General features: G+C 46.4%; 1 protein-coding gene across 1 annotated transcript; it reads right to left on the minus strand.

Moving 5' to 3' along the window:
- Positions 1-281: 281 nt before the first annotated feature.
- On the minus strand, positions 282-11945 carry GFI1B (growth factor independent 1B transcriptional repressor). The gene is made up of 7 exons (XM_027650031.1): positions 11835-11945; positions 6521-6649; positions 4862-5008; positions 4043-4302; positions 3665-3802; positions 3036-3201; positions 282-2584 (listed from the first exon to the last, which is right to left on the minus strand). Exons 2-7 carry the CDS (start codon positions 6633-6635, stop codon positions 2406-2408), a joined length of 1005 nt encoding a protein of 334 aa, XP_027505832.1. The 5' UTR covers positions 6636-6649; positions 11835-11945; the 3' UTR covers positions 282-2405.
- Between the last annotated feature and the right edge of the window lie 71 nt (positions 11946-12016).

The following is a 12016-nucleotide window of genomic DNA, read 5'->3' on the forward strand; positions in this document are numbered from 1 at the left end:
CTGTCCCCTGGACACACACAGGGAAGTCTGTGCTGGTGTGTCAGTGTGGTTTGGGGCTGGAGGGTATTTGCTCCTGAGCAGTTCAGGTGCTGACACACTGTTTAAATACTTCTGTTTGCAGGTTTGTGGAGGACAGGGGGAACAACAAGCATGGTTGGCATTTTGGGCAGTGGTTTTAATAAGCTGAAATGACTTTACCTTGAGCAAGGCTTGTGCATGTGTGAGAGTGTTCCTGTGTGTGTGTGTGTGCCTGTGCCACAGCCAGGACCAGTTCCATCACAGGTTGTACACCTTCCCCAGAGTCCCTGCCCTGACCAGGTTCTGGCACGACTCAGGAAAGGACAGCAGAGATTTAATGGGGGCTTTGACAGTACCATCTGGACACACATTCCCGTGTATCTGGGGTGCTCCTCCTGCTCTGAAGAGCTGACTCTGGCCTGTGTGGGACTCTGCACCAATCTGTCTCCAGGGATGAATGTCTCCCTGAGGGCAGCCCTGTTCTGCATGTGGATGTCCATCTTTATTTCCCCTGAAACCATAAATTATACTATACTCTTTCCCTTCTCCTTTTCTACCCCATCCCCACCTCCTGCATCTTCAGAGCAAAGCATGAGCCGTTCTTGAAAAGGGTATTTTGAACATGAAATACACTCTGTTAGCCCAGAGAGTGTATTTGTATCTGAGAGGGAACAGATTTATCAGATAAATCCCAGCAGACCTCTACATGTTGTCACTGTCTGGTACAGAGCAATAAAAATATACATTAGAATAAGTATAAATACATATTTACAGGGTACAAGTAAAGCCAGGAGTACAGACTCTGTTTTGAGCTTCCAGAATGCATATGAATAACTAACAGCTTAGGCACAGCATAAAAGAGGGGCAAGTACATTTTAGGTCTTAGGAGAATAACTTTGGATTTACAGCAGTGTAACTGAGGGCAGGACAGACATCTCTTCTCTCCTGGCAATACATGAATTTTCCACTTGGACCATTTGTCTTTGCCCACGATGGCAGCCTTCCCTCATAAACCTTTGGAGTGAAATGGTTTGTGCCACAGCCCATTCCCAGGGTAATTCCCACTGGTGTCATTGTCCAAGGCCGTGTGTTCAGGGATGTAGTTATGGAGTGGGCTGTGTGCTGCTACAGTGCCCTGCTTAAGTGGAAGCACTTGCCTTATTTGTGTTATAATAATACTTTGTCCTTCCTGCTAAGAACTCAAGGGACTCTACAAACCTGAGAGAATGATCCCACGTCACCAGGAGGGGGGGGGAGAAACAAAAGCCCAGTGCAGTGACTTGCCAAAGGTTAGAGAGAGAGAATGTAGCAGAGCTTGGAGGGGAACTGGTTCTTTAGTTGTTCCAGTGCTTTGCTTCACCCCTTGAACCTGGAAGAAGGAGGAAATGCCACTGCTCTGTTTGTATAATATTTGTAAGGTACTTGCATACTCTGCCAGCGTGTACAGGCTCAGCCACTTCCTCCTTTAAGAGAGGGGCTGGAGAGCAGGATTCTGGCCCTTGGCATCGACATCCAAGGGCCAGTCCTGACCATGCAGTGACACGGGACTGCCCAGGACATCTCTGAGTTGGTATGCACTGAAATATTGAGGGACATACCAGAGCCCAGATGCCAAAAGCAGCCAGACTCTCCCATGGTACCAAGACATGGGGCTTATGCCTGGTGCTGTGGCATGACTCTTCCTGGAGCTGGCTTGCTTGCCACCAAGGCAGGGATCTTTGCAGCATGGTGTGTCTGAGGAATGTATTTAGAGACCCCTGTTATCAGCTAGGGATAGGAGCTGTTTCTTCAGTATTTTCCTCCCACTCCAAGCTAAAAATACAGCACAGTTAACTTGTCATTTGATCACAGTAAATGCTCTGCTGAAAGAAATGACTTTAGGTGTCTGTTGGCAGAATTTATGGCCTGGGCAAGTCTCTGCAGAAGCCCTGTCCAGGCTGAACACAGCTCACTGAACGCAATCTATTTGCATGGCCTGGCCTTATCTTCCCAACCATCAGAGCAGGACACAGTTACAGCACTGGCTTGGCACAGATTGTGGCTCCCACCAGCCCAGGAGTTCCCACCTCACTGCTGGGCAGCCTGAAAGAACTGGATTCTGCACATGGTGTCAATCCAGGGTAACAGTGACCTTGGAGGAATTTCTCTGGGTTTGAACTTGAGCAGGTGATGTCAGATCTGGGCTGGTACCTGTTGCAATTGAAAAGTGAGACCCCCCCACAGGTTTCTTTGGGATGTGCAAGGCGCTGGGGTACCAAGCACCAAAGCCAATGACATGACTTTGCCAGTCCCCAGGGGAACACAGGATGCCTTATGAGTCCCACACTGGATGGAGATGCTGGGGACAGTCTGCAGTGGGAGCTCCAGCAAAGACCTGGAGCCCTTCCTCACTTGAGGCTGTGCTGGGTCTCGCGGTGCCTCCGCAGATCCACCTTGCGTTGGAAGCCCTTGGCACAGAGCTCGCAGCTGAAGGGTTTGAACCCGGTGTGTTTGCGGCTGTGGGTGATGAGGTTGGAGCTCTGGCTGAAGGCTTTGCCACAGACCTGGCATTTGTGGGGCTTCTCTCCTGCAGGGCACAGAAAATGGTAAAAAATACTTTAACAGGTGAGAGAAATGCCCTTCAGCAGATTCAGACTGGCTGTGCTTGGGCATCAGGGTGCTGCCAGCCCAGCCTTCCTGGAAACACCTCTGGATTGTGATCCAGCACCAGAGGGTGGGAAGAGCCAGAGGCAGCCCTCTCCAGCTGGGTAATCCTTGCTCTGCCTGCATCCAGGGCTGGGGACAACCATGTCATGTACCAGAGGCTGGTCAATAAGCACCTCCTTGTCACACAGAGGAGGCCGTGCATCCCAGGGGTGCTTTGACCTTCTGCCACCTTACCACTCAGGGAATAACGACTTTCCAGTGCCTCTGGACTTAACCCTCATCCAATATCACTGTGTCTGGTGATTATGTATGTGCATTTACACCATGGGCTCTAATCTGCATTTGCCTGTTGGGGATATTTTGTTTCTCACCAGTGTGGATGTAAGTGTGTTTCTTCATATCCGACTTCTGGTGGAAGCGTTTGCCACAGTACTGGCAGGGATAGGGCCGTGTGTCCGAATGGATCAGCAGATGAGTGGAGAGGGTGGAGGAACGTTTGAATGTCTTCCCACACATCTTGCACTCAAAGCTTCTTTCCTGTTGGGGAAGAAAAATCATGGGATGTCTGAGGCTGCAAGACATGTGACAGAGCTTGAAGAGTGATGAGAATAGTAGATTTGATAAGCAAATCTCCTTGGCTCCTGGACTGATGTGCTGGGAGCAGTACAAAGGGAATGCAGGAGGGTTACTTATGGAAATGGATTATGTCTTGTGATCCAAACTCCTGCACCCTCTAGGAGGAGGTGAGGCACAGCAGAACAGGCAGCAATGATCCTCCCCTCCCAACCAAGGAATTCTCAAGGGCAGTCTGAGATTTGTGAGACCAAGATCTATGATCTGTGGTCCTCAGAGCTCCTGGTGTTGTCACTGGGTGCTACAGGAAAGACACCACGTTTGTAACCGAGGAAATGTCACTTCCTCTATAATGGATTGAGCAACAGCCAAAGTCCAAGCCCTCATGAGCTCTGGAGAGCTGGTTCTCTGGACACATTCTACACACCTGGGAGTGGATATTGGTGTGCTGCTCCAGGCTTACAGCGTGCCCAAAGGTTTTGCCACACACTTCACAAGCAAAGGGCCGGGTCCCACTGTGAGACCTTCGGACATGGACCTCCAGTCCATGGGGAGTGGAGAACACCTGCAAAACAAAATGCCAGGGATAATTTTTGGCATGAGGTGGCTGTGTCTCCACCTCAGTTTTCAATTCCTTCCCTTTACTGGATTCTTCCCTCTCGTGGGCCACGTGAACTGCATCACTCCCAGTGCCTGACCAGGTGACCTGTTTTGAGCCACGTGTTGCATTTTGGTGTGACCCACTATTCGGTGAAAATCCCTCCAGGCCCTCCCCATCCCCGAGGCTCTCCTGTGACACACAAACCTTGTTGCATTTCACACAGTGGTAGGTCTCCATGTCTGAGGAGTAGTGCATGCTGTAGTCCAGGGGGGGCTCGGAGCTTGGCAGGAGGTGGCTCCCATACAGGCTAACAGGGTGCTCCAGCAGGGCTGACTGCATGGTGGAGGACATCTGTTGGTAGCTGTATGGCACGTGGAAAGCATCCCAAGAGAAGCCGGTTTTGTAGAAGGCAGGGGTGGTTGTGTTAGTGCAGTCCTTGATCTGCAGAGCTGGGATGGGCATCTCTGGGTTTGCAGAAGAAAGGGAGAAGTGAGTGTCACACCACTGCCTGAAGATGGGCATCAGTAAAAAGGTTCCCCAGCTCCCATTTCTCCATTGAATGCCTTGCCTGACCTTGGGAGTTCCAGTTGGCAACTCCTCCTCCTCAATTCAAATCCCAATTCCCCATGAAAAGTTCCTATTGTGACTTTGATTATAATCTGAGGAAATTTTATGGCAAAGAATACCATGGAAATGTGATGGCTCAGGGAATTTTAAGCCCCCTACTATCCCTGCTTCATGTGGTGTTTGAACAACATATGGACACCTGCCTTGACCACAGAGCACAGAACTGCATTGAGATGGGGATGTTCACCCACTGGGAATCACAGCAGCATCCTTCAGGGAGATGCTGATCTAGACCAGAACTGTAAAGGGAAATACAGAATTCTCCTGATGAGCTCTGCCTGGGACAAGTTTGACCATTGATATCAAGGTGAGAGCTGCCATTTACTGAAAACCTGGGCCTAGTTTTAGCCAACCCAGCCCTGACCTCTTTTGCAATTGTGGTTTTGGGTAGCAGACCTTGAGCTGAAGGGCCTGGCAGCATCCTGCTCAGGTACTGGACAGGGACACTTTCTTCCTTCAGTTCAGGTGGGTCCTTTTCTTGTTTTGGAATCACACATTCCAGGTCCTGTTTCTTGATGTCCTCTGGTGTCCTGTCTCCTGTGGCTGTAACACAGAGCAGGGTCACAGGTTGTTCTTGCTCTTACAAGGAGTCTGTTAAGGTGAGTTTTGCACTCATGTATGAACTCGTGCTTGGATACAGGAGCCTGTGCTCAATTCCCTGAATAAGTGCAGAGTGCTGCAATCAGCAGGGCAATCAAGGTCTGTCCACTGCAAAGGGAAATTCCAAGCAGGATGAGATTGGCAAGGGAGAGGGGGGCAGGATGAGATGACAGGACACTTGATACCCTCTACAGTGAGAGAGGATTAACACTAGAAGGCCATATATCTGTAAGAATCATTTCCCTATTTAAAACCATTTCCATTTGTGTGGGTAACTAACAATCACTAACTTATTAACCTCCCCACCCCTCTCCTAAGAGAGCTGGGTATTGTTAACCTGGATTTATGGACAGCCAAGTAGGGAAGCAGAGATGGGAGGTAACTGCTTATGCAGTTGCAAAGACTACTGAGCCTCATCTTCTCCTGCCCACACTCCCATTTCTCCATGCTTGTCCCAGCCCTTCAAGAGACCAACCAGCACTTTTTAGAATGTAGACTTTGCAGTAAGAATTTCAAATGGGCAGAGGTCCAACACATGTGCCTCCTTTGTGCTGGAGATGGGACAGGTCTGATGAAGGACAACATTTATCTGTCATCAAAACCCTCCAGTGCACCAGACAGACACAACAAATAGTCAAAAGACGATGGCAGGAATTGAAATTAAAATGTCACCTCCTTTCCTTTTAATCAGACTTATCACAGGGTTGGACTCTAATTTGATAGCCAGGGCTAGAACAAAGAGTAAGTTGGTCCTAAATTTGAATAAAGAAAATTTGAATGGTGCCTGAAGGAAGAAGATAATTGCCCCAGCCCTGCCACTGCTGGGATGGCTGTGGGAGAGCGGGAACAGGAGCAGAGGGAGGGCAGCAGGCAGAGGCAGAAGCTGTTGGTTGGTGTTCATACAGTATAGAGCAGCTGGACCTTCACCTGTGAGTGTGTAGGACTCCTCACAGGCAGTGTTAGGGTATCCCTAGTATTTTCTCACTCTGCCTGTAGCCTTCCTTGCAAATCATCAGGAAGAGGTGGTAACACACTGAGGTAGAGAGGATGTAGTGCAGAGAGAACGTGGGCAGCAAACATGGGAAGCTAGAGATGGAGGTGGCAGAGTTGTGAAGAGTTTGCAGGAGACTGACAACCAAGGGCAAGCTCTTTTCCCAGCTGTTAGTGGCCTGAAATTGGCCTTCTATCCCAAATGTGACCAACTCCACTCAGCAATCTGATATCTCAAATCTCCCCAGCAACCGAGCAGGGAACAAAGGGAGGATCTAAATTTGGATTTGTGGATTTGGTGTAGAGAGCGGACACACAGGAAGGGATCAGTTTGTCCTTAGACTGACGTGCCCCTGTAGAAGCCCTTTGATGCTCTTTAGCTCACTCACCCCACTCATACTTGCCTACTCAATGACTGATTTGCCTTGGTGTGTTCTTACAAGCCCAGTGGATGGACTGACTCACCAGTGAAGGCAGAGCTTACTGGACCCCACGTGAGTGCAGGCAGGTCATCTTCCACAAAGCGGTGGTGGTGGTAGGTATGAGCCTTTTTGCTCTTCACCAAAAAGGAACGTGGCATTTTCCATTCACTCTCTGGGCAGAAACACAGAAAAACAGTAGGTAAATCTCTGTGGCTTACGGATTAGTTTCCCATTTGTCCCCCCAGCCCTCAGCTATGTGAGCAGCAGTGAATTAGAACTTGTAGTGGGGAGACAATGAGATCACCTCAAAGGTCCCTCCAGCCAGCTGAGGAGCAGGGAGGGGTTGCATGGGTTTGGGTGTGTGATGGATCTCAGCTCTGAGGAAAACACAGAGCTGTGGAAGGGGCTAAATGAAAAACTTACTGCAAGGTGGTCTCTGACACTGTAAAAATTACACTTCACTATCTGCCCCAGGTCAAGGCAAAGGATTACAGCAATCTTGATGTTGTATGTGGAGAAACAGAGACAGGCTTAAACTGAGGGCTGTGTACAGACCAGAAGTGCCTGTGGCAGACACACTGGAAGCCAGAATCTCTCTCTTGTAGCTCTCTGCTCTGGCTACAGGACATGGTGCATCTCTGACCTCACCCTCCCTGAGTGGGGACCATGGGTTGGAGATCCCCCTTGGAGAAAGGGTCTGTCTGAGTGTTTGTACTGCACCTGGAAGAGCCCATGACCTGGGCTCTTCTGTGAAATTGCTACAGAAACACTAATTACAGAAACAACACCAATAATAGGAGAGAGACAGCAGAAAATCCATGATGTGTATGTGGGGGGTCTCCTTGTTGAGTAGCTGGAGTGGTTTGTGGCAGACAAACAACAGGGGAACAGAGGCAGAGCAGAAGGGCTGGGTGAGAAGTTACCTTTTGGACCTGACTCAAACATTGCAGACCGTTGAAATGGCGGGTGAGGAACAAACATAAAATGCTGAAATTTAATCACACAAAATTCTCTTGCAATGCATCTGTTATCTGTGCTATCCAGAACCCAGCCCGCCCTGTGCCCGCTCCCCGGGCCTGGTAACTGCTCTCCTGGAGGCAGAGTGACAACAGGAGCAATGTTGTGTGCAGCAATATCAGCTGGTGCCTTATTTGCATGTGGATTTGCATTTTCCCTTGTAATTGTTCGGGATGGTGACACTGAAAACAAATCTTGCCATATTTCATATGAAAAGTCAGCAGTGAGTCCTGGCTCACTGTTGACTGGAAACTGTGTTATTGAGTTTTGCTCTTTCCTGAAAGCAGTTCAGTGTAACTTACTTAATTACTAAAGAAAAACCTCAAAAATCCACAAAGTCTGCTCCTGTTACGTAGGAATGACATGGAATGTCTAAGTCAGGATACAGCAGCGTGGACTTCTGGAATCCCAAACAGCCAGGGATGGAAAGGTCTGCTCCCTAGGGTTCAGAAGTACTTGCACTACCCCTTCATGCTAAATATAATTACACAGCCCAGTGGTGTTTTGTTTAAAGGTCTGAGGGCCACATTTGCAGTGATGCCTAAAGCTGCAGGTCCATGTGCTGTGGGATTCCCACAAGGAGGTCTCCTGTGGACAGGGGGATTGCCAGGGTGCCCACCAGCCCACCTGCCTTTGGATATGCAGTTAGAACTGTCTTTTTAAATCTGGTCCAGGATTCCCACTGCTCCTTCTATGATTTCAGGATAACTCTTGGTGTCTCCAGCCATTTTTATTTCCGAAATGACTCACCTGTTTTTCTTCATCCTTTTCCAAGAAATTTACATGTAACTTGAGATGAATAAGAGAAAAGAGAGGCCAAGAGTAGATTTGTTAACTGAATTTCAGAAAGAGGACAAAACAGTATTGAGAAAGAACCACAAGGAGACCCTTGAGAGAAGGGACAGTGAAGCACAATTTTTCTCTCTATATTGAGATTCATTCTCAGTGTTGTAAAGAGTCTCTGCCCAGTGAAAAGCTGAAGGCACAGAAATAGCTCCAGGAGTGTCCTGCAGTGGGTAAAGCCCTTCAGCAGCTCTGCTTAGCTTGTGCCACTCACATTCCAGAGCAGAGCTGAGCTCAGAGGATCAGCCCCATGTAAGGTACCTGTGCATGGAGCCACACTCTGCATTACAGACATTATAGAGCCCCAAGCTGAAATCCTGCCACAAACCATTTATCCATGGAGTTTCCACTCATGTCAGAGGGATTTTCCCAAGTGGTAGGGCAGGACTGTGTCCACAATGGAGGGTATTCATACCAGAAAGCTATAGACATTGGGTTTCTCTGCCTGAATTAACCAGTTAATTTCTCTGGGCTTCCTGACATGGTGGAGGAAGAGGCTCTGGCAGTGGGTAACTCTGAATGTAGGGGACACCCTGCATCCAGCAGTGCTGCTGGAAGAGTCACTCTCCCTGCCTCCAGCTAGAGCATCCTCTGGCAGTAGCTGGACAGCTTAGTCAGGTAAATCAGAGGGTTGGAGGTGGGTGGCTCAAGCATTGCAGTGTTTTATGGCAGTGCCCACACGCCAAGTCCACGATGGCACCAAGCACAGCCCCGCTTTCCTGGTGCTGGCTGGAAGCAGAGGCACATGAATCAACAGGATTTTTCTGGATGTGTTCGCCCCAGCATATGAAAAAGTCAAATTTGGTCCAGTACTGTGACCTCTGAGAAGGACCTGTGCTGATCTTTAATGGACTGAACGTTGTAAAAGGAAGTTACCTTCCCCCACCCCATTTTAGAGAAAAAAAACAGGAACTGGGAGCCAAAAGCAGAGTTAATTAACAACTGCACTGCACTGTCTTTGTGATGCACACAACCAGGTTAGAGGAAAGGTACAGGCAGAGATTGTGAGAGGAAAAAGTACTGTCTTCCCCTGAAACTCCAGATTATCAGTAGCAAGTGATCACCTGCCCCTAATGGCCAACTGTATTTCCCAGGGAAAGCAGTGCTATGGACAACAAATTCCACCATGTCTCAGAGTCACTGAAGCTTCCAACAGAATTTGGCTTCAGCCTTTTGCTGAAAATTAAACTTTATTATTATGGAGTCTGTTCTTTTCAGCCCCTGTGGCACCAGTTTCTACGTGGAGTGGTAAGTGCACAAGAGAAATCATTGCTTGGGCAGATGCTCCCAACCAAAACTGAACAGTCCTGGCTGGTTTTTTAAAATTCATTACAGGATATAAAGCCAGTAGCCAGCTACAACTGACATTCTTATTTGCTTGCCATTCATGCAGCTGTATAATAATGTTATAACGTGCCCTGAGGAAAGGACAACAGGATCCAAGGGAAAAAAACCTGCTTCACTATTTTGGGAACCTCACCTTAGAAAAGTTTCTTTTTGCAGTCATAAATTGCTCAGTCAGATCTGAAAGCACACCCAGCATTTGTGTGTCCCTCCTGAGTTCAAACTCCAAATTCCCTCACCCTCAGCGATGCTCTCTGGTGATTTTGCCGAGTATCCCACGTAAATCTCTAATGTGATATTAAAACACTGCAGATGGGGAAAGAACCAAATGAAAAGGGTTTGGTTCTTAATTTAGGGGGTGATTTCTGACTCCAGGATCTGAATTTCACTGGATCCCTCAATGAAGCTCCATCTCCCACTTCATTACACGGCAGCTCACAGCACCTAAACCCACGGGACTGAGTCCTTTGATATCATTTAGAAGAAATTAATATTCTCACTGAATTAGATTGTGGAGCCTTCAGCGGGGACAGGTGTTTGCAGGATTGTGCCACACTGAATCAGGGACTCAACATGCAGCAAAAGTTTCATTCTAAAGCTGACTTGCATTTTTCTCTTAATTCAAGTAATTCCATTTTCGCATTTATGAGGTAATTGTAGAGATTAAACACTTTTTCTTGCTACACTCAGCAGAAACACTTAATTTTAACTAACAATTGATATATATCTTCGTATAAGTTGATGAGTGTACAAAGTTTAAGGCTAAAAGAGACTTATTTCCTTTTCATTACTTAACTTATATTTATACCTCAATATTGCTTCTTTTTCTGTTCTTTCTCACAAAGGTGAAGCTTCCAAAAACACAGAACAGCTTGTCTTTAAAAAGACTATTTTTTAAAGAAGAAAAAAAGCACAAACCAAAACAGGAGGTATCTGAAATTTTTAAGAGTCCAAATCAAATAAAATAAGAAAATTAAAAAAAAAAAAAAAAAAAAAAAAGAAAAGAGAGAGAGAGAGAGGTTTTAAAGGCTCCTGACTCTTTAAATATAAAGTCAAATTTGAAAGAATTTCAGCTTTTTACAAAATTAATCATGTTTAGTCCATCATTGCAATGTAGAATATACTTGGGGCAAGTCATTTGAATGTGTCTTTTTTAGTGGAAAAATGAACAGGTCATTTTTAATTCCTGTGGTCAGACTGGGCAAATGGACATTATGGCAGGGGTAGCAAATTACGGCGGGAATTTTGTCCCAGAAGGGGAACAGAAATGCTGGGATAGCTGTACTACCTGGAAAAAAAATGTTTATATAATTGCAGCATTTGTTCTTTAGAAACCCCACGTAGCTCCCGATGATGTTGGGAATGCCAATGGCTTCAGGAAACTTTGCCATGGATAGATGGAGTTATACAGTGCAATCTAATAAATTTGATACCCCCTTAATGTATAGATGCACTTAATGAACTTGCAAATCATTTGCTTTCCTGCCTAATGTATTGGATCAATCTGGTGGTATGTGAGAAGTGCCTATAAATAGCTAATTCCATATGTTAAAAACTGTTACACTGATCAGCCTCTACTTAAAAAGGATGGAAAATTAATAAAAGGGAGATTTGAAGCAAAAATTCTGAACAGGAGAGGCTGAACTGTCATCGGGAAAGACTGGTACAGGTGATGTGAGCAGAGGTGTCCTGCTCTCTGAATTTAAAGATCTGGCCCTGCAAAAGAGCAATTAAAAGGGAAAACACAGTTTGCCCCTTCCTCAGTAGCAAAGTACAAAACTCTGAACTCTGCATCTAGAAACTAATCCTGCTGATGGAGCTTGCTGGGACACAGGTATCTGAGACCACTGTCACATCCCTTGTATTTTGTTTTACTCTCATGTGAGCACATTGCCACATGTGAGAGTGAAGTATATGGTATATAATTTTAAGAGGTTTATATGGTATATAATTTTAAAAGGTTGAATTCAAATGAGTCAAGTGAATTATTTCCATAAAGGAATCCTCAGGACAAGCGACTTACTCCGTGGAATATGTCACATATTTGCAAACAAAAGCAAAGAAGAAGGAAAAAAAAAGCTTAGGAAAAAAACATATCAGAGAAATGAGGAAAACAATAAAAATGAAAGTGGTTAAAAGAATAAATCAATCACCTGTTTGGGGGACTTTGCTTTACTGGATTCTCCTTGAAATCTCCCCAGACCAGCGGGACGTCGCCTTCTCTCAGGACTCCTCTTCCACTTTTTCTCTTGCTCGCAGTCTGCTGAAATAGATACTTCTCCTTTTTTTTCCTCTCTCTTGGTTTTGGTTTTTTTTTTTTTTTTTTTTTTTTTTT

The sequence above is a fragment of the Corapipo altera genome, unplaced genomic scaffold (assembly GCF_003945725.1).
Source record: "Corapipo altera isolate COAL_440 unplaced genomic scaffold, ASM394572v1 268, whole genome shotgun sequence".
NCBI classification, from domain to species: Eukaryota; Metazoa; Chordata; class Aves; order Passeriformes; family Pipridae; genus Corapipo; species Corapipo altera.

Excerpts from the sequence above, each read along its gene's own strand:
- GFI1B (XM_027650031.1), bottom strand. The coding sequence starts at position 6,635 with ATGCCACGTTCCTTTTTGGTGAAGAGCAAAAAGGCTCATACCTACCAC. Across the intron at positions 3,803-4,042 it reads ACTGTGTGAAATGCAACAAG|GTGTTCTCCACTCCCCATGG; the intron begins GTTTGTGTGTCA and ends TTTGTTTTGCAG. Across the intron at positions 3,202-3,664 it reads ACACCAATATCCACTCCCAG|GAAAGAAGCTTTGAGTGCAA; the intron begins GTGTGTAGAATG and ends CTTCCCCAACAG.